Source organism: Haliotis rufescens, unplaced genomic scaffold (genome assembly GCF_023055435.1).
Source record: "Haliotis rufescens isolate VD_foot unplaced genomic scaffold, xgHalRufe1.0.p SCAF_4, whole genome shotgun sequence".
Classification (NCBI taxonomy): Eukaryota; Metazoa; Mollusca; class Gastropoda; order Lepetellida; family Haliotidae; genus Haliotis; species Haliotis rufescens.
In genome coordinates, this window is record NW_025964112.1 from 19,666,996 (window position 1) to 19,688,836 (window position 21,841).

The following is a 21,841-nucleotide window of genomic DNA, read 5'->3' on the forward strand; positions in this document are numbered from 1 at the left end:
AGAATTTTTTAAAGATCTTAATCAAAGTTCTGATGATAATGACAATGTTTTTGTCAAAAACATAAATTATGATAATCATGATGATATCATAGATTGTAGGATTACAGAAGAAGAAATTATGTCAGCGGTCCGTGCATTGAAGAACAATAAGGCTTGTGGGTTGGATGGTATTTACAATGAGCATGATGAGTACATCAAAAGCTCTATTCATGTTATGCTGACGGTTTACGTAAGTTTTTTAACCTCATTTTTGACACTGAAGTTTTACCTGAAGCTTGGCTTGTTGGCAAAATAAAACCAATCTACAAAAACAAAGGAAACCAAGCTGACCCTGACAATTACAGAGGTATTTCTAGCCTAAGCTGTTTAGGTAAATTGTTCACTACACTATTGAATAATCGTTTACAAGCTTACTCAGTTCAGACTAATCTAATATGCGAAGCACAAGCAGGATTTAGAAAAAATTACTCAACAATTGACAATATGTTTATTCTTAAAGCTCTCATTGATATCTATAGAAATCTTAAAAAGAAGTTGTATTGTGTTTTCGTCGATTTTAGCAAAGCTTTAAATACAGTATGGAGGTGTGGTCTGTGGACAAAAATGATAAAGTCTAATATCAAAGGAAAATGTTTTAATGTCATATATAATATGCATCAAAATATCAAATCTTGTGTTTCACATAATAACAAGGTGTCAGGTTTCTTCCCATGTCAAACTGGTGTAAGACAAGGTGAAAATTTGTCACCTTTCCTGTTTGCTTTGTACCTTAATGACCTTGAACAATTTTTATCTGAAAATGACTTTGAAGGACTGCATAATATAAATAACCTTTTAATAGATTCACTTGAACTGTACATAAAACTTTTTCTCATTTTGTATGCCGATGATACTGTTTTAATGGCCGAAAGCCCAGAAGATTTAAGAAAGTGTCTCACTATATTTGAAGAATATTGTACTATGTGGAAACTTAAAGTCAATGTTGACAAAACGACAAGTTGTTATTTTTGCCAAGCGCTCCACAAATAGTCTTCAATTTTATGTTAAATGGCTCGATTCTTCATGTTGTTAAAGAATATGTTTACCTTGGTATTTTATTTACAAACACTGGTAGATTTTGTAAGGCGCTAAAAAGACTGACGGATCAGGCATCTAGAGCAATGTACGCTGTATTTCGTAAAATTAGATTATTAGAAATTCCTTTTGACTGTCAATTGAAATTATTTGATCAACTTGTTCAGCCAGTATTGTTATATGGATCTGAGTTGTGGGGTTTTTGAAAATGCTGTTGTCATTAAATGTGTACATCTTAAATTTTGTAAATATATTCTCAAGTTAAAACAGTCAACACCCGATTACATGGTATATGGTGAACTAGGGAGGTATCCTCTCAGCATTTTCATCAAGATAAGAATGATTTCATATTGGTGCAAGCTAACATCATCACAAACTAGCCTTTCTAGTATAGTATATAAACTTATGTTTCAAATGTCCATTGCAAATCCAAATTACCATTTCCCACTATTAAAGCAAGTAAAATGTATTCTTCAAAATATAGGCTTTAATTACATTTGGTTGTCTCAAACCTTTATTAGTGTCGCTTGGTTGAAACAAAATGTGAAACATGTTCTCATTGATAATTTTCAGCAAAAATGGAGAGAGTCAAAGGAAAATTCATCTAAAGGTTACTATCATAACATGTTTAAAGAGTTACCATCCCTAGAACCTTATTTACTAGAACTACCAATCACCTTACGCATCTCTCTTGCTCGTTTTAGAACAGCAAATCATAGATTACCCATTGAAACAGGAAGATGGTATAATATTGTAAGAGAGGAAAGAAAATGTACATTGTGTAAAAATTTGATATGTGATGAAATGCACTTTTTATTAGAATGTCCAAAACTCTCAGAAATTAGAAACAAGTTTTTGCCTCAATACTACTGTATGTATCCTTCTGCCATGAAATTCTCTCTTTTGATGTCTATTACTTATAAGCCAATTCTATTAAAACTGGCGAGTTATATAAGATCATGTATGGAAATGTTCCACTGACATGTTTTCTCCTATTGTATATAAATCCTGTATCCAATTACATCTCTGTATCACTGCCGTGATTTACCAGAATAAACATCATTCATTCATTCATTCAGGAAGACCTGTAGATGTTCTCCAACATAAAATTCACTTACAGAAATCTTTTAGGGCCAGTCAGTAATATCTTTCTTTTTTCAAATGGTCCTAACCGGTTTCTGTAATCACTCTTACAGAATGTAACAAACAACATTACCCAGACAACACTTTGCCACAAACATTTTATTCTGATGTCTGTTGTATACAGTTAACAGAAATGAATCTGACACAAGATCCTGCTCCAGTCTATATGTCAACTCCATCTCTTCATGACTGTATTAATGAGGGATTCTGTAGAAACACTCTCCTTTCCCTAGGAATGTTAGATTCAGGCCACAATATTAGACACTTCTGGCTTGTTCAAAGAGAAGTTCTTTTGTGTACAAAGACAATTTTAAGTCCACATTTTCAATATATGACTCAAGGTTATATTCTGTATGTGCATCTTAAATATTTAGTCAGCAGGTAAGATTCATAAAACACCTAGGCCTCATTTCACAAATTTTATCTTAGCACTATGACTGTCTTCAACCTACTTGAGCATGTAGTCTAATACTAGTTGCAGCATTAAGATTGCACACATAACTGGATATATATTGAACCCTAGCGTTGATAATAGATAAATCTTATTTCTCAACTTACATGAACCTAATGCTACAGTTTACCAACATCAGTCTGATATAATTGTGAATCGATATGGAGCTATTGTGATTGCCATGAATATTTACAGAGATACTGCTAGACAATTTACAAACAAATGCCCAATGCTTGATATGCAGGTGAAGTGTTAGTGGAATCAAAAGAAAATTTGTTTCATATATTTCACATAGTATATATCAAAAGAGTAGCACCATTTCAAAAATATTTTGCCCTACTCTTAAAATGTAAGCACATGACCAAATTAGATCTTTCCATGCGAGTTGTAAATATTTTGAAACACTAGATCCAGTTAAGCAACCAAACCAACAAAACCAAACAACATTATACATTGCCACACTCAAGTAACCTATTTCTATTGCTGGTTTTCTTCATGAAATGAATCCACTGAAATGATGTCCGACACAGATGGAAAATCTATATTACAGTCTTACATGAAGCTGATATTCCCCAGGAATATCAACAAGTATCCACTTGTGTACACTCAACAAAACCTCAGTAAATACATATGTTAACTAACTGAACAAAGTCACTTAAAGGAAATAAACACACCAGAGTCCTGTTTTATTCAAATTTTAATGTACCAAACAGACAATGAATTGAAGATGCTTTTCACATGTTAATGTTTTTACAAGATTGCCGAGATCTGGTAATAATGCTAGTCATGACCATCAAGGTCTGTATTGTGACAAAATGAGATACTGAGAATGGGAAAACCAATCCAAACTTAACAATGTGTGAACAGCAGACATCACAGAAAATGATCCTAAGGATAAGGAAGTTTGAATAATAGAGGGAGATGACTAATTGCCAGATGAAATCCAGGAGTGATAACTCTGACTGTTGAGAATGAGAAGCAGAACACCTACACTGCAGATGTAGGAAGTTAAGAAAATAGAAATGAGTTTTATCTAGTATTACATTGTAATCATAAAACAAACATACAGGTAGGTACCTAACTGAAAATATCAACTACAATCACTAAAAGTAAGGCTTACTTTCACACACCTAGAAATAGTTTATATAAAATTATTTTCTGTGATGGATGATGTAAATGTTTGTTGGTGGGAAGAATTGCGACAGCAGCATTTTAAATGAAACAAAATCATCTCACCAAAATGATTTGACACAAGTGTGAACATTTACAAACTTAAATATTACAGCATTAGTCCCAGCACATAGAACATGTTCAAGTTTGGTTTGTTTATACATTTGTAATGTAAGTACAACAGCTGGCAAGTATCATGAAAATACTTCATTGTGGAAGAAATATGAACATACAAACATGTGACAAATGAAAACATTTGTGGCCACTTCTATTTGCTCTACAACATATATCTTTCAAAACAACAAAAGCATTGTGAATAGAAAACCATCCCCTAAAATAAGTCAAATTTTGGAGACTACTTGAGACATTGTTTGATTTAATAAATAAGAGATATGGAACATAAATAGTTTGATTCTGTGACATTGTGTTGACTACCACCTGTTACGGTGCTTATGAAGCACCTTTTAACTGGAAGTGAGAGAAAAGGAAGGTAATTGGTAAAGTGCTTATCAAGAAGCTGGTACTGCTATTATAAGGTAAACACTGATGCACTGCACTGTTATGCTGTTATGTGGTGCAATGATATTTTCAAATAAACAGGAAATAATAACTACCAGGAAAAAACATTAATTCCAAGTCACAATCCAATGCTAGCCATATGCAAATTTACAGTCTGTTTCGTTAAGATGTGTACACAGATGATACTCTTAATGTTGAGTTAAGCGAATCGTTTTTAATTTATGCACCACCAATTTAGAAATTTAAGTTCACAAAATTTACCTATTAGAGAGAACAAGACATTTGGCTGACTTAGTTTGAGGGATGTAGCAGCTACTCCCAGTCCCAGACTGGAGCTATGCATAGTTCTAAGTCGCTACCAATAAAACATTGTCAACAATGTGAGCAGGCTCATCACAGCTAAAAAGAAGCTAGCAGCAAAACCAGTTTGCGTGCATGGTTAAATACACATAATACAACAACAAAAGATTTCAAATAAAATACACCAAAAATATACACTTAAAGCAATACATGGGCACTGCTGGAACAAAACAATTGATATATTTTTGATTCGATCTTCCTTGACTTAACAAGATCATCATAACATTGGTCCCCATGACGCCTAAAATGTTTTCACTGTAAACTCTCAATCTGGTCATAATTATTTCGCTCTGTTTTTTAGTGATTCATCATTGATCAGTGCAGAGTGATCTTAGCAGATTGCAAGAAGTGTATATTTTCAAGACTAGAGAACAAACAGAATCACATTCAAAGAACATAAATGCCAAGCACAGATATATACATATGTGCATGCTTTGTTTCCCTATAACACCAGACATCAGCATTAACAAGCTTATCTTGCTTTTCAAACTTAGATATTTCACATTAAAAATCAGTATTTGTCTTTTTGTCACTAGAAAAGTAAAACCTGACAAATATACCTTTCTATTTGCTGAGTGAGTTGGGTTTAATGCTGCCTTTAACAGTATTCCAGTTATTTCAAGGCACGTCAGCTTAATGTGGGAGGAAAGCCCTTTTCTTTGCTGATTAATGGAGCTATTTCAGTGACATATCTTATTCTGTAAGGAAAGAAGCTTTTACGAGAATGTAAGACTATTTCAAGGAAACTCTATTTCTGTAATTTTTGAAAATGTAGAGTAAATCTGTTTCATTTCATTCTTAATAACTGTTCACACATTTTGTGGAGGTCTAACAACATTAGCATCCTCTTTCTTACATTCCTTATTCCTTGGATGTAGAAAGAGAACTCGAGACCCCACAGTCAAGTATAACAAAACACTAAGGAACTTGTACATTTCTTTTAAGCATTACTATTGCTGTGACACAAACCAGTTTGAGAAAGACAAGACAACCTGCAGTATCATGCTGATGTAGGAATTGGCACTGGAATGCATCTATAAGTTACTACACTAGCACGCTATATAGGGGACTCTCACACAGCGGATACACATGGCAACAGAACACTCAGCCTACTTCACACATTTCAGTCTGTATACCATAGCAACTTTATCCTTGGTTTAACATACTGATACCGCAAATCATCAATCCACAAACATTTGGACTGAATCAACAACCAATTTCACTCATCACTGATGATCATATCATGTTAATTTGTAAAGATGGTTAAAGATTTGGTAGTGAATCTACTGATAATTCAAATAAAATGTTGTTTTAAGGAACATAAAGGTAAATCAATGCTGACATAGAAACAGAGGTTTGATTGTGTGAGAGACAGGTGATAATATTAGGGAAAAATTTTGCACTTTGGGATACTGCTAGCAGTTGATTATAACCACAATGATATTAATTACATTTTCGTACATTTTCAAGTTTTCAAGCCCAGAATTCCAAAACCTTTTATTGAAATGATCATAATGATATCACCACCATTGGGCTCAGATAAAGGACAAATAGACACGGAACAGAGGTAATGGAGACTTGTATATTTGGTGGGTAGGGAATCGTGCAGGTCATCATGACAAGGCGGTTGCATGCTGGGCACTGCAGGAGATCATGGAAGCTAGAAGTGATACTATACAAATAGGGGGACATGCATGAATACCAAGCCAGGGTTGCTTGGTCCATGAGGGCATGAGTTGTACATACACATACTAGGTCAGTCAATTGAGTGATGTGCATGTCGTAGTGGCTAGGGACACAGATGGTGGCTATCACAAATGACACCCAAAAGGCTTTTGTCTTGACATGCAGAGCATTGACCAGATGGCTACCCTATAAGGACAGGGATCCAAGAGGCATGGTATATCTTTGCTGGTCATCTTATTATATCTTGAGTTCATCAGACATTGCCTGTGCAGGAAATAAAAAGGAAGAGCTGGGTGCATGAGGTTTGAGTGGAGCAGGGAGGAATAATGGAAAAAAGTGGGGTGAAGAGCTGAAGCTGGAGTGGGAGAGAAAGCAGAAGACTCTTGATATGTCCCTACAGTTTGGTAAATGGTTAGATGGAACTTGATACCAAGACTTCAACAATCAGTTACAATACACCACATTGAAATTTCACACTTGAGGAAGAGCTGTAAAACCACAATCTCACAAAAATGTTCAATATCACTTCAGACATACAGTCTGTTGAGCTAAGAGACACGATTGTCTGTTTTGTTTTCAACCAAATATGTGATTGATTTCTGGGCATTAATAAGACATCAAGCAAACACTCTTATCCAAACCCTAAAGAAAATGACAGGCTATCTCAAACCTAGTATACGCACATATAGACAAGAAGAGTGCTGTGTTGTAAAATATGCTCAATATACAAAGAAAATATCAGCATAATGCAAGTTGCATGCGTCACTATCACAATATACACATTATTGCAAAAATAATTCAACTGCACAACAACTTTGTCATGACTATGTGTTACTAACTGCCAATAAGGAATGTTCATTAAATTTTCAAGCTGTGTTCTGCTGTATCATAAGCTGTTAATAAGTTTCAGATAATGGTATTCAAACAGATAATGAGTTTCATTATCACTAAGATGCTACAAGAAACACAAAGATGCAGTTTGGACAAAATAAAAATAAATATTAAAACTTCATTCCAGAAAATAAAACTTTGGTATGTGAACATATGCAAGATATGAAGCCATATTCATGGCAAGTTGACTATAAAAAAAAACCTTGTCATCAAAGTGAGAAAATAACATTTTACTCAGTGGGAAAATACCATTGGGATACTGAATCAGAGACTGTGATGAAAGATATCCATGACTGTCACCAGTCTGAGAGGTCACACCACATCAAAAACAAAATCAGCAAACAAATGAACCTGGTATAATATGAATGTCTTACGTTTTGGTCAATTTTACCTCTCATAACTTTAAAATGATCATGAAATGTGAGGATTGGTGTATTTCAAGATCATTCAAAACTCCAATTTAAATCTATGATGAACATTAACTTAAAATAATACAGTGTCACTGAGGTACATTCATAATTACTTCTTTATCGTAACACATTTCTCTAATCATAATGTTTCCCACCAAAAGTCACTACCTTACAGAGCAGGACAAAATTCTTTTGACAAAAAGAATTCCATTTTGAAAAGAAAGACTCAAAAAAATGTTTTCTGGGTTAAAACATATTGAACAACATATAACAAAAGGATAACAGTGGCATGACCCTTCAAAGAAATAGGCACTCTTGAAAACAAAACAAAACTTTGTGTGGCATTGCATATAATGATCAGTCAGTAAGAAACACCCTCAATTATCAAAGGTATCACATCACCATTGTATTATGATAAATATCCTGGACTACCTGGATATGTTAGTTAATGGGTCCAGGGTATATATCATAATATAATCAGAAATAATACACTTGATAATTGAAGAAGGCTGAGACAGGCCCTAACTTACCTTCGAGTGAGAAGTACATCATGTTTTATGAGGAACTTGATTCACTAAAGTAAACCCTGGTCACAGTTGCCATCAACTAGTGCAAAGTAAACTTAGCAACTTCATAAACCACATGGACTCAGGTTATTTCATATCTGAAACATATTTGTAAGGTGCCCCTTTGTTCATCCAAATGGTTTTTAACTTATGGTTTTGTATGCAACATAAACAATTCTATTAACAAATTGAAAGGAATATTTATTCCCAAAAGATTTTGGTTTCTTTTTTAACTTCATGAAAATGTTAATGAGTAACAGTAACAGACGAACAATTTAAATCTATGAAACTCACCCTACATAATGATGAATACCCTGGATGCCACCATGGTTACATCCTAGTTAGGGACTGGTCATTTATAATGGGGGGGGAGGGGGGGGGGGGGGAGGTAGGGGAGAGGAGGAGAGAGAGAGAGGGAAGAGAGGAGGAGGAGGAGGAGGAGGAAGATGGTTGCGAATGGGTCCAGGGAATAATCATATCAGAGTAAAGATATCATACTATATAAAACTATGCAAATCCTCCAAAGGTTTTCATTAAGTTAGGACTTAGGACTGACTGCCACAATCTGAGCATGGTTATGTACAAGATGAGATTCAGAACACAATGTAGCACATTCTGACACAAGCAGCAACTACAGCCACCCTGGTGACAATAGGGTCTTTGACATTCACCTAGGCAATCACTAAAGCCTGGTCTTCTCAACGTTTCTACCAAAATACAAGTATATAGCTCATCATTCTATCTAACAAAAATTGTATTCATCCAATTCTGATTCAATACTATAATTATATTATAGGTCAATAACCTTCTCAGTATCCTGAATACATATTGACATAAATTCACTTCAGTTTTCAGTGTATAAACATACTTACTCTGGTAATTTTTATTCTGTTTTCATTATTTTAAGTCTTTGCTTTGTGTTAGGAAACATATGTTTCAATATGAACACTCAGTATGAATAAGCTTCACAATGTCATTTTCAGCATTAAACTATATTAGAATATTTGTTCCTTTCATAGAAACAAAATAATAAACAAAACCAAATGTGAGCTGCTGCTGTATACAAAGTGAGACAAAAGTATTCAGGCTGAAATACAAAATACATTATAGGCATAAGGAAAACTTCAAATTCAAGCAGTCTACAGAAAATGATTCATTTTCAATCAAAATAAACAGAGCTTGCACATAAGCCTGAAGGACAACTGAAGGCTCTCTACAATCATCCTCTTTATCTAGGCTAGCACTAGCACTAGGCTAGCACTTCGGTAAACCTACACTAACCCCTGGACCCATCCAAGTGGTTCTCGCAATCGTAAATTACCTGCCCTTGATTTTCCGACAAATTATACGTCAAGATAAGGAAAAAGAAAATGGGCAAGGGAGGTAACTCCTACTGCCCAGAAACCAAAGCCACCACTAGTTTTGATTGACACGAAGACATCCTTTCGTCAGCAAGTCAGTTTTTAAATGTTGAATTTTTTGCAAACATCACTGCAATTAGTGGGTATGGCCACTATGTTGTTGATATCAGAAAAACCAACATTGAGCCTGGTTTGTAACTTGCATTCTGAGTGGGACATTAGACCTTGTGGCATAGCCAATCAAACCGGCTTAAGGAAATCAAGGGCAAGTAATTTGAGATTGCAAGAACCACGAGGATGGGTCCAGGGATAAGTGTAGGTTTACCAAAATGCTAGCCCTGCAGAAATAGAAGATGCTCTACAATATGATCTTAAAGTTCTAAATATTGTCAGTCTTGTATAACAACACACTCACAATACTTTCATTCTGATATCACACAGCCAGTGAGTGAGTATTGCTTAACACTGCAATACCATCCATATGCTTGTGGTGTGCCTATAATATACCTCCCTCTCTGCCTTGCACTTGTGACGTCTACAAAACACGGCCGACAGGGGTTCTATACATGGGACATATAAATAGCCTATCTAAAAGGATTGTATCACTATGCTGTAAAAGGGGTATAAAAAATTAGCCTTGTCATAAGACTGATCAACATTTGTACAAAATAGCACAATCTTTAAAACATTCTCCATGTGTAGTAGTGGGGACAATAATACAAAATGCACTTCATATTGTAAAAGGCATTCACATTGTGTTGTAAAAAGACTTAGACAACCTTTCTAAGTTCTGTTGGTCAAATCTATCATTGAGAAGGAATTGTTGAACTGCCAAACCTCAGTGTCTAATCTACACACTGTAGTACGTCTTCACATATTAACCCACCTATATATTATCTTGTGTGTTTCTCATCTCCAAGCTTAGCTTCAGAGCAAGCAAGTTAGGGAAAAGAACACAAAAAACTTTGTGGACATTTTCCAAAAGTGCATGTGCTTTTATAAAAAATTCATGGCATTGTTATTGTGCTTAGCCAGGTGCTGTTTCGGGGCTGAGGGTTCAAAACACAACGTTGCAAGGGAGAGTAACTTCTCATCCAACAACAAGAAATTTGTTGTGTTTGTTTTTCAAAACAGGAAAAACATTAATTTATTTATTGTTCAGAGAGGACAATATTTTGAATAAGAGGATAAATGGGTAGACATAAAACGTTTTCCTATATTTTTTAGCATATAGTAATATGGGACTTGCTGGGGATGAGAAACACTTCAAAACATGAAATATCATTCACCGCTTCAGATAGCCAGGGGCCCCCCGAGTTATTTGCATCTGATAAAACAAATAACCCAACATTTCTGAGCAATATGGTCCCCTAATTTGATTGTTCTGATACCTGGACCATCAATTTTACAGGATCATTTGACCCATAAACATTCACATCAATTTAAAGTTCTGTCATTTAACATACACCAACATACACATTGTTGAATTACACAGAATTGATTTAGTCATGATTATCTATTTGACATATAGTTTCTCTGAAATTTATCCTTTCTTCCATGATTGAGTATCATTCATATCTCATCCATTTTGCAGTTCTTTGTGAGAAAATAATATTTGTAAAACCTGAACAAGATATTTACTCCCTTGTGAGAATGTCCCTAGATCTGATATGGCAGAGTTACAGGAATCCTAGGACTCTAAGACAAACTGCTGCACTGATGGAATCCATACACAAAACTAAGGTGTATTGTGAAGATCCTAAACAATCACAACTAACCGATGAAGCTTCACCTTCGTATATTTTCAATCATCATATCAACATCCATATCAAACAGTCTTAGCTTTAAACATGGATTGTTCTACCAATGAGAGACTCTGTTAAAAACCTACTGTGACATGACTTTGATTTGGTGTTTTTAATGTGAAGTCTGACCAATGAAATAAACCGACACAACTGGTTATGAACAAATTAAGAACACATCAAGCCAACAGAACTGCTTGATACATGTTGTGACCAATCAGCAAGTAAGAATACCTTGGTGATGGAAGGTGGGTCGTTGCTTCTGATAAATATGTGGACAGAGTATGGTAGAATACAAACAGATTTAATGACAAATGTGAAAACAAACTAAGATCTTACATTAAAGCATATTATTTGTTTGGAGAGACAAGTTTCAACACTTTCCCAAAGAGAGTATTTAGCACATCTGATTTCCACAGGAATCTTTCCCTAGTAGGAGAGAATGAAAATCCAGATTCTCTGATAAAACCTGCTTGAGTTTTGAGTTTGTATCAGAACTAATTTTTTCTGCGTTGTCATCAAAAGTGTCCGTATCCATGATAACATGAATGATGGGTCTTCCCACCAATATGTCAGTGTCTCAACACAAATGGCTGACAACAGAGAGCGCCCCCTCCCATTTCTTGCAGCTACAAACCAGACGCATGGCCAGACAAACAGATGCATGTACATACAGACAGACAGCTGCCTACCATCTAGACACTGACGAGGGTGGGAATGTAGCAACAGTTTTTTGGCTGGATTGTTCTGCAGTCTTGTATTTACAAAGGGAGAAGACAAATCCTCAAACCTCTTGAATACCCACCGTGATTTTACACACACATTGAAACCACCTTGAAATTTAGACCGATTTTACTGAACATTTAGACAAAGTGTCATGTTACTTATTTATTGTTTTCAATAATGTCATTTAGTTCAATGAAAGTCAAAAGTGTAATCTTTCCAACTATGACATCATTAAGTACAAGGTCAAAACTACTCAAGCTCAATGTCAATACTAAATTGTAATCATCATATGATTACAAACAGTATTTTTTCAGTATCAAAATCAAGTTAAATTCAAGTATTTCATGTCAAGAAAGGAATTCTTACTGGTTCGATCATCTCCAGTTTACAAAAGAAGTTTTAGCAGATGTCTTCTCCCGAGTCTACAAATCTATGTACAAGAAGTTTTTGTCTTGTTACAAACAGGAACAACATGAACACACAGTGAAAACTGAACACTCTCTCTCTCTCCACACTCTCACTGGTTAGCACACTCGTTAACACCCTGTTAACACACAGTTTATAATACACTCGGAAGTCCTCTCATAGGGTTATACAGGCTACTGTTAATCTTCTCTAGTCTCATGCTGATTGCTTCGGGTGTACATCTACTTGCTTTGCCTGCAATGTAAAATTGTGCATAAATACAAAATGTGGGTCATAATTTATTAGCCCTATTGGGAATCCAGACAAGAATAGATCCTTCATAACTTAACCTAAGCTTGACTAAATGGATGCCGTGAAATTTTCTACCAGTCAGGTTTGTGACAGAAGTGCTTTCTAAAAAAAAGATTCTGCCCTGGAATACCCACTGAGTTTAAGACATGGAGACGACAACAAAGCATTGAGAAAGCTGTACATGATTTGTATGTGCTCCATATTGTCCATGATCCTCTGCTCACAGACAGTAAGATCTATTTTTCTATAAAATAAAATCACAAAATATTTGCACAATATTGATGTACAATCATGTAAACCTGTAAAATCTCCTTTTGAGCATACATAGTCAAAAGCCTTTTACATGAAAGTTTCATACTGATTTATGTAGCAATGCCACAGTAATGTGCCAAAAATGAGGCTTTTTAAGAATAGTTTCCATGGTGGAACAAAATGTGTTTCAGTGTGTAAATCTTAGAGACACCATTTCTGGAATCATCTATGCAAATTTTCAATCTAATGCTTTCAGATTTCAGTTTATGACAGACAGATGAACAGTGGTCATTTCAGACTAGTAGCCTATGTAACATAGCCATATTTGGGGAGAAAACAACTTGTCCCTCCAACATTTCACTTGTCTCGGACTAACAGATTAGAGGCCATGTCTATCCCTGATGCACTGACACAGGCTCACAATGTGCCGCAACATAAACACACTTGTACTAAAAATGTGCAAATGGTTCAGTGTATCAAACATTTGTAAAATGAAGGCCTGTGATGGCATCCCACCTTGAGCGTTGTCCGTATCCCGCTGCGTCCAGTGGGTTTCTTGGAGACCACTTCATCCATCTCTGGCAGCATTTTCAGCCCAGGAATGTTGAACACAGAGGCAGCTGGTGAAGGAAAGAGTGAGTGAGTTGTGCAGTACTTCAGTTATATCACAGCGTGTACGCCAGATGGGAAAGTCCCAAGTGATGCAGGTCTTAGACATTTACCACTTTGGTGAAATCCACAAGCATAGGCATGGTGCAAACAAACCTAGAAACATTATCATGGCAAATATGGGATACAAACCAAAATCATCAGAACAATAGTTATCATTGTTAATAATTCTAAGAATACTACCTCTATTACATCATATGTCATAATCCTATATTTTGGCTGCAATCACACTCTAACTAAATCTTCAGATTTTCAACAGAAGGCCTCTTCATTATCAACTTTACTTAACTAGTAGTCACCGCAACAACACCAAGCAGCTCACAGCTCTTCTGTGTGCAAAGGCGGGGAAATCTTCACTTCTTTCCAAACATCTACCAACTATAGTCTGGAAGGTAATTTAAGGAATTGACGTTTACTACAATATCTGAAAAACTATCGGACCTACTCCAGTCAAAGTTGGTATGAGATTATTAAACAGTCATACATAACGAATACGGTGTTAGCGTCGGGCGTCTCAACGTATGTGATTCCCGTGCACCCTTTCGAGTTGAGTTGATTGGTTCAACTGTGTCATATGGCTTTGTGACGCAGTGGTAGCATTATGCAGATGGCTGTTTCAATGAATGCTCGTTCCAACCGTGACAAACAGGTCTGGTTGTTGATGAAATATAGTGATAGCTAAATAGACAGATTTTTTATTCATGCACTGATTGTCTTTAAATGTAATATCCAGTTATGTATGACTGTTTAATAATCTCATACCAACTTTGACTGGAGTAGGTCCAATAGTTTTTCAGATATTGTAGTAAACGTCGGTACCTTAAATTACCTTCCAGACTATAGTTGCAGATGAATGGGAAGGTTGGAGGAGTACTTCTAGTGTAACTGAGGTAGTATTATTATCACATTAACAATGATAGTTGAAATTGAGTCCCAATGTACTAAATGTCCTGTGCTGGGATAATCTCTGACTTGGCTGGATGGAAAAGGTACCCCAGGTAAGTCATTAGCTGGATCAAAAAGATCATGTTCTGGTGGAGCTGAGATCTGTGTTGATCTGCCAGGAGGAAGTCGTGCAGATAACCATGAAGAAGAACTAGCTGCAGTTGGCAAAACTGATGTTCTTGGTGAATAGCCAAGGTGCTATTGAGATCCCAAACAAAAGAACTTGGAATTCCTAACGTCTCCCATTGACTGCAAGCCTAGGTATTTTTTTACGACGATACTTTCAATCTTCAGAATGGGAGATTTGCTCATCAGCCTTGATCTACAATATATCCATGAACCGGTACCCATTCATCGATATATTAGGCTTCTTGTAGATCAAGGCTGATGAGCAAATCTCCCATTCTGAAGATTGAAAGTATCGTCCAGGCAGTTCTTCTTCGAGACTAAGAAAACTGGAGAGTAAAACCCCTTGCTGTCGTCAGGGTCATGAAGTGTAGTTTGTGTCTTGATCCATAACAACTGGAATGACCATCTGACTTAGGTGGATAGTAAATCCTCCTGTTTGCGGACTATGGCATCCAGTAGACTTTGGATTCGTTTGACTTGCTCCGTTCTGATAGATTGTGGCATGACCCCTGTGATTCCCTCGTAGGATTCGAATGCATTAGGATGACATGATGAATACCTACAACAAACCAATTTAAATAAGCTTTAATGTCCAGGGAGTGCTTATTTGCTTATAATTCAGAAAAGGAGTGGCCAGGATCATATCAGAATAATCTGATTCCTCCCCAAAGTCTGCCTTGGAATCCATCGAGTTGTGGGTAATACCCGGGAGAGAGGTACTTTGACATGTGGTGTCTGTAACATCCATGGAGTCCACATGTAGAGTCTGTTCTGGTACCATGTGGTGGACGGGAGGACCTTTTAATGGTAGATGACTTGCCGCCCATATGGTCCGAGTGGGGACCGTGGTCCTGTGATGTTATGCAGATAATCTGGGCTTCATTTGGTTAGCCGTTCTTCAGCATGCCGTGCTACCTTGCAGTGACTGTGATGGTTGGGAATCTTGACTGGGTAAAGCATGGGAGCTGCTGTCCTGACGACTGGCTGGTGTTGTGCTAGGTCTGGCAGCTGTGAGGCTTTGGTGGTGAATGAAGATGGCTGCTGCTGATTTCTGCTTGGAGAATAACTACTCTAGCAGACTTATGAAGAAGGTGAGGGCCGGTTCAGGTAGGGCAGTTGTCCATGGGTTGTAGGTTTAGGAAAAGACTCAGTAATGATGGAGAGAGACGCAATGGCATTCCCAGTCTTTTTCACTGCTTCCTTACGCCTAGCCTTCTTTATGGAGTCTGACAGTTTGTTGAAAGCCGACTTGGAGATGCTCACAGGAAGCATGAGGGTCTCCTGAAGATGGATCTACTTAGCTAGATAAACTGAAAATTAGTCAGTCTATAGTATGACTTTACTACTAAGTGCTAGAGAAACGAGACTGTGAAAGTTAATGTTCACTCTAACACACACACGAAAGAAATGAGGATTTTCCTGCCTTTGCACACAGAAGAGCTGTGTGCTGTTTGGTGCTATTTCAGTGGTAACTAGTAATGAATAGTTGACAGTGAAGAGGACTTCTGTTGGAAATCTGAAGATTTAGTTATAGTGTGATTGCAGTCAAAATACAGGATTATGGCAATGATGTAATAGAGGTAGAGGATTTGTAAGAACAATAGGTTCCTGGCACATCTAAGGGATACAACACTGCACACTGAACTGTCGTGCCACAGACAACTAGGGCCACTAGTGCCCCTGGCAGGTGTAATACCTGTACCGTCAATCGACAAATAGAGGGCAGGCCCAAAATACACGCAGGCCATCAAATATAATGGCTGTATTTGGCAAAAAATAACTAAGCTTAGAATGAACAAGTATTTTTCTTTCTGAAAACCTTGGATATGTCATTAACATGTCCTGATGCCATAGCTAAAGTACTCACGGAAATGGAAAAAAAGTGTTTTTTCGATCTCAGATTTTAAATAAATGCAGTTAATATACAAAATATATAAATATTCAAACAACTCAATTAGTACTTATTGGGCCTTGGCAGAAATACAGCGTATCAAAGGTTTTTATGCCTTTTTACATGTAAAAGTGTGTAAAAATATGAACAAAATAGACAATTGTGAAACTGAGCATAACCAGGTGTTAGTAGATCAAGGTGAATGTCCATGACCTATGACACCTTGACGACAGGTGAAAACAGGTGCTTGAAACCCACGTGCATGTGATTTGTCAGTGGTTAGTGATTTGTGAGTGGCATTGTGGGATAGTGAATCATCGTCAAAATATCAGAACGTAAAAGTAACATATTCCCTTCTCAAACAACAACTTACATGTCATTATTATTATGTACATAAACATAGCTGTTATTTTTATTGTTTTGATAACTTTTTTTTCCAAGGCTAATTTGCATAATGCCTATAGCCTGTTTCTGCCATGTCAATTTGGATTTAGTTTTAGTTTTGAATGTTGAAAGTGCCTACAAATTACCTCCTGTAAAGTACATTTTGTATTGAGCACTGAGATAAAACTAGCAAATCCAGACTAGTACTTTTCCAGTTGTTTTGTTATTTCGTATTTACATCTACGTAATGCTTTGTGTCGATTATTAAATCCAGCAAAACAGGTTTTTTTCATTTCCATGAGTACTTTAGGATCATCCATTTCAGCTTCATAGGCCTTGTTGTTTCAGAGGAGAAGTTGGAAATGCAAAAATAAACGACAGATGGACACCAAGCGACAACATAAGTTCACTTGACATATGTCTAAACAAAACAGAGAATATAGTCGAATACAATGATTTTCAGTCTTAAGGATACCCTAACCGTAACAGTGAACAGTCAGAATTACTGCATAAATGAAACAGTAACAAAATGTTTTCACTCTTTTAGCATAACCTGACTGTACCTTACAGCGGACAACAAGACCATGTGACTGCAGGAAAAGGTATTTCAGTTGTAAGAGAATCTATATTGTGGCCAAGCTGGGCACGTACCATCTGGGAGGTCATGTATCTTTGGTGGCAGGTCCCGGAAGTACTCATGTTTCATCGCTATCTTCGCGGACAGACGCCGACATGGTTCCATCTGCGTAATAAAATCATGACCATGACTTTGTTCACCTGAGGTTTACATTTAGAATAAGGCAGGTAGTAACAACAATTGTGACAGACTGTTTCGTTTATCATTATTCCGAGCATCACAGCACTGTTGTCTCTCATCATGTTGATTCTTCTCTATTCATGTTTAGGACCAATCCATGAGAGACAAAGTGACACATATTTATGTCAAGACTGAAACATACCTGTATTAACTTATCAGCTAAATCTTCAGCATGTTGCACAAAGGACAGCTTGGGTATACAACATGACAGTGGCTGACGCACAAATACACCAAACTTTTCTACAAGGTAAAAACAAATCATTAGTATTGCACGAAACATCATCATACCATCTGACATAACACCATTTATTCATTAACATCAATGTTCATTGACATGAATTATTGTCAATCAAACTTAACACTGGCTTAATAGAAAGCATCCAAGAGAGGCAATAATTCCAGGGAAGATTACCACTCACTTGTATCATAGTGAGGGAACTTGGACACTCCCTCCCATGTACACTCAGTTGGTGTCCCCAGCACCTGGGGTAGGAGAAGAAAGAAGGTGTTGGTACATGTTGGGCACAATAAGCAGATCAAGTGTTTCTACATACCTTTCATTCTGCAAACAAAAAATAGGTGAGGTGAAATGGGGTTCAACATTGTGTCCTAGATTATTACACTTATATAGCGATGTGCATGCATGTGTGTGTGTGTGGCTGCTTGTACTAGTCCGGACCTATGTTATAGTGCTAGCCCACTGAGATACCATGCTGCAGTTTAATATGAACACCCCATCAGACACAGCACTCTGACTCCGAGTCGACCAGTCCTTGTTTCAGCCCTTAAAGCCAAGCACCAGGCAAGTAACAAGTACTATCTTTTCACGTCTTTTGGTGTGACGTGGCCGGGGATCAAACCTATCACCTTCCGTTCTTCAGGTGGACCAAGTAACAAAAATAGAAATACTGACACCAAGTGGAAGTAGTTCCCACCTGAGAGAGTGTTGTGTTTGCAGTACGGTTACGATAACAACCAATCATCCATGCCACTGTGTCTGACCACTAGATCTATAAAATCACATCTTACAAGCCTGCGTTGACCTGGAGTCAAAGAGCTCTGTCACCTGTCAAGAGGTATGACAATTTTGGTTAACATGATATTTCTTTTCTTTTGTGATAGAGCTGTGACACAGTATAAACAAGACAAAGGGCCTCCCAGCATAATATTCAATATTACACTACAGTAAACTACGGTTACAACGAACTCAAATGGACCAGTAATTTTAGTTCCTTATAACCGTGGTTCGTTATAAGGATATATACAACATCATACAGCAAATGACTTGGACCAAAATTTATGTTTTAAAATCTGTCAGTTTGTTATAAGCGTATTTTTACTGTATTTATATATCCTGTATCCAGGAGGAACATACTCAACATGCACAATCACTTTGCTACATATGACTTGTTTGTTTGTTGTCTGATGCAGCCCTCAGCAATATTCAAGCATTACGACGTCAGTCTGTAAATAATTGAGTCTGGACCTGACAATCCAGTGACGGACATCATGAGCATCAATGTACAGAATTGGGATACGATGACATGCGTCAACCAATCATGTTAGTCACCTCTTACAACAAGCATGGGCTGCTGAAGATTAGTTCTAACCCTGATCTTCATGGGTTTTGCTTCATATGAAGTGTACATACCCTGAATATTTTATCCAGCTGATCGAAGGCATCCTTCATACCGGGAAAGGTTGCGAGGCCAGATATCATCTCTGTATAGATGCATCCAACGCCCCTGTGGAATACAATCTGAGTGAATTCCATTGTGATACTTACAAACAAAAGCCTCAAGAGACTCTATCAGAGTAAGCAGATTCTAAGAGCGTGCAGCTGATCTTAAAAGAGTTATATCCGAACAGTGCAGCAGATTCAAGTAAAGGTCAGCATATTCTATCAGCTAGGCAGATCTTGGCAGTTACAACAGATTGCAACAAAGTTCAACATAATCTAACAAAGGTAAGCAAATTCTAACAGAGGCTAGCAGCTCTATTCCAACACAGATTTGGCATGAAATATCCCCAATTATTGTGTTTTCAAATCAGACTTAACTTTTCAGACCACTGACATTGTTGATTTATGTAGATTGCCTACATATCATATCTGTTATGGAAAAACACTGAAAAACTGTGTGCCATGCTTTTTGTAACCCTACCCTTCTTCTAAACTAACTTCCAGCTCAGGTGTGTGCTGGGCTGTCACTGAGACATCCAAAGCATTTGTATTGATTAACACATTTGTTAAACATACAAAGATATCTAGTGGTTACCATGGTAACAATTTACTTACCACATATCTAGTGATGTGGAGTAATCGGTTGAGCCCAACAGCACATCTGGAGGGCGGTACCACAAGGTCACCACTTCGTGGGAATAGGTTCGACTAGGAATGGACTTTGCTCGTGCTAGGCCTACAAGTAGACAGACATGTTAATAGAATGCAGGAATCTTACTGCATACAGAGACACACTTGCATTTCACACTTACTCCATTCATAAAGGTCCTGTATATGAATGAGATGGACATATGCTTACCAAAGTCAGCTAGTTTGAGATCTCCCATCTCACTGATAAGAAGATTCTGGGGCTTAAGATCCCTGCAAATACATGGAAATATGTGAGACAGATTCAATAATATACCAGTATCACTGCAGAGAAACACACTTTTGTGCAATATCGCTGACACAGCATATTGTAATATTCCCACAGCACACATGTGGTTCTATCATGTCTATGTCTATTTAATCACTGAACTGATCACCTGTCATTTGAAGAATTGCTTTTTAAGAAAATTTATATTTTGGTAAAACTAGGTTAAATACCAAACTGACTGTAGTCAAGTGTGAGTATATGTATTTCAATACTGTAAGTAGGTGGTTTTGACACATGTATACCTTGTTAAGTGCAAGAAACAGTGCTGGGCCAGAGACAACAGTTTCTATGGCATATACATCATGATACATGGCACCTAGATTCTTACACGCACACTTAAAAAAACTTTTTTTGTGAGCCAAAACTTTTCAGTCAACCAGCCCAAAATTGGCTCTTATCTTATCTGATTGTACATTTTACTGTTATCATATGTACTTTTATCAGCTGAGCTAACTGGAACAAACAGAATATAACTAGACTTGGATTTAGGACTGGAGGCTAAGTCGTAGACTGCACCTATCCCGACTGGGATAATGACATGTGTTCAATGCTGAAACTTGAGTTTCTAAATTCAGTTGAATGGAAAAAGCTGGATGAAAACATTTGTTTGTTTGTTTATTGCCACACTCAGCAATATTCCAGGTATATGACGGCGGTCTGTAAATAATCGAGTCTGGACAGGACAATCTAGTGATTGATGTTATGAGCATCAATCCTCACAAATGGGATATGATGACATGCATCAACCAAGTCAGTGAAACTGACCACCCAATCATAAGTCGCCTCTTATGGCAAGCATGGGTTGCTGAAGACCTATTCTAGCCCGGATCTTCACGGGTAGGGAGAAAACAGAAAGAGATGGAAGATAACCAGTGACAACATCCCCTCTCCCCTCTACCAGTGTACAGTGAGTCTCACCTGTGTAGAATCCTCCTTTCATGGCAGTAGGACAAACCACGCAGCAGTTGGAACAAAAACAGCTGAAATATACAACATAGATGTTGACATGGTGGAGGGAAGAGAGAATCTGCAATGTTACTCACATCATATATAACTTTTTAACTAGTCAAGCGTTGATGTTAGTGAGAAAACTACAAATCATAAAGTCAGTCCCATGCCCAAGAGTGACAGAATTTAATACTGTTGCTACAGGTATGAATAATACGTTTTGGATGTTTTCACACCAATACGGTGCACAGAATAAAATCTCTAACATGTCTA

At 37.0% G+C, this 21,841-nt stretch overlaps 1 protein-coding gene across 2 annotated transcripts in view; it reads right to left on the reverse strand.

Annotated features, from left to right (window-relative positions):
- Positions 1-9,520: 9,520 nt before the first annotated feature.
- The window catches only part of LOC124132129 (cyclin-dependent kinase 14-like), a 45,838-nt gene continuing 33,517 nt past the window's right edge, over positions 9,521-21,841 (reverse strand). For both annotated transcript variants that reach the window (XM_046495817.2, XM_046495816.2), the window contains exons 10-18: positions 21,539-21,600; positions 20,504-20,565; positions 20,260-20,380; positions 19,615-19,708; positions 18,383-18,446; positions 18,106-18,203; positions 17,798-17,888; positions 13,645-13,748; positions 9,521-12,819 (exon numbers count right to left, since the gene is read on the reverse strand). In XM_046495817.2, coding sequence (XP_046351773.1) covers positions 12,781-12,819; positions 13,645-13,748; positions 17,798-17,888; positions 18,106-18,203; positions 18,383-18,446; positions 19,615-19,708; positions 20,260-20,380; positions 20,504-20,565; positions 21,539-21,600 — 735 coding nt within the window. In that variant the 3' untranslated portion in view covers positions 9,521-12,780. The remainder of the gene's footprint in view (positions 12,820-13,644; positions 13,749-17,797; positions 17,889-18,105; positions 18,204-18,382; positions 18,447-19,614; positions 19,709-20,259; positions 20,381-20,503; positions 20,566-21,538; positions 21,601-21,841) is intronic.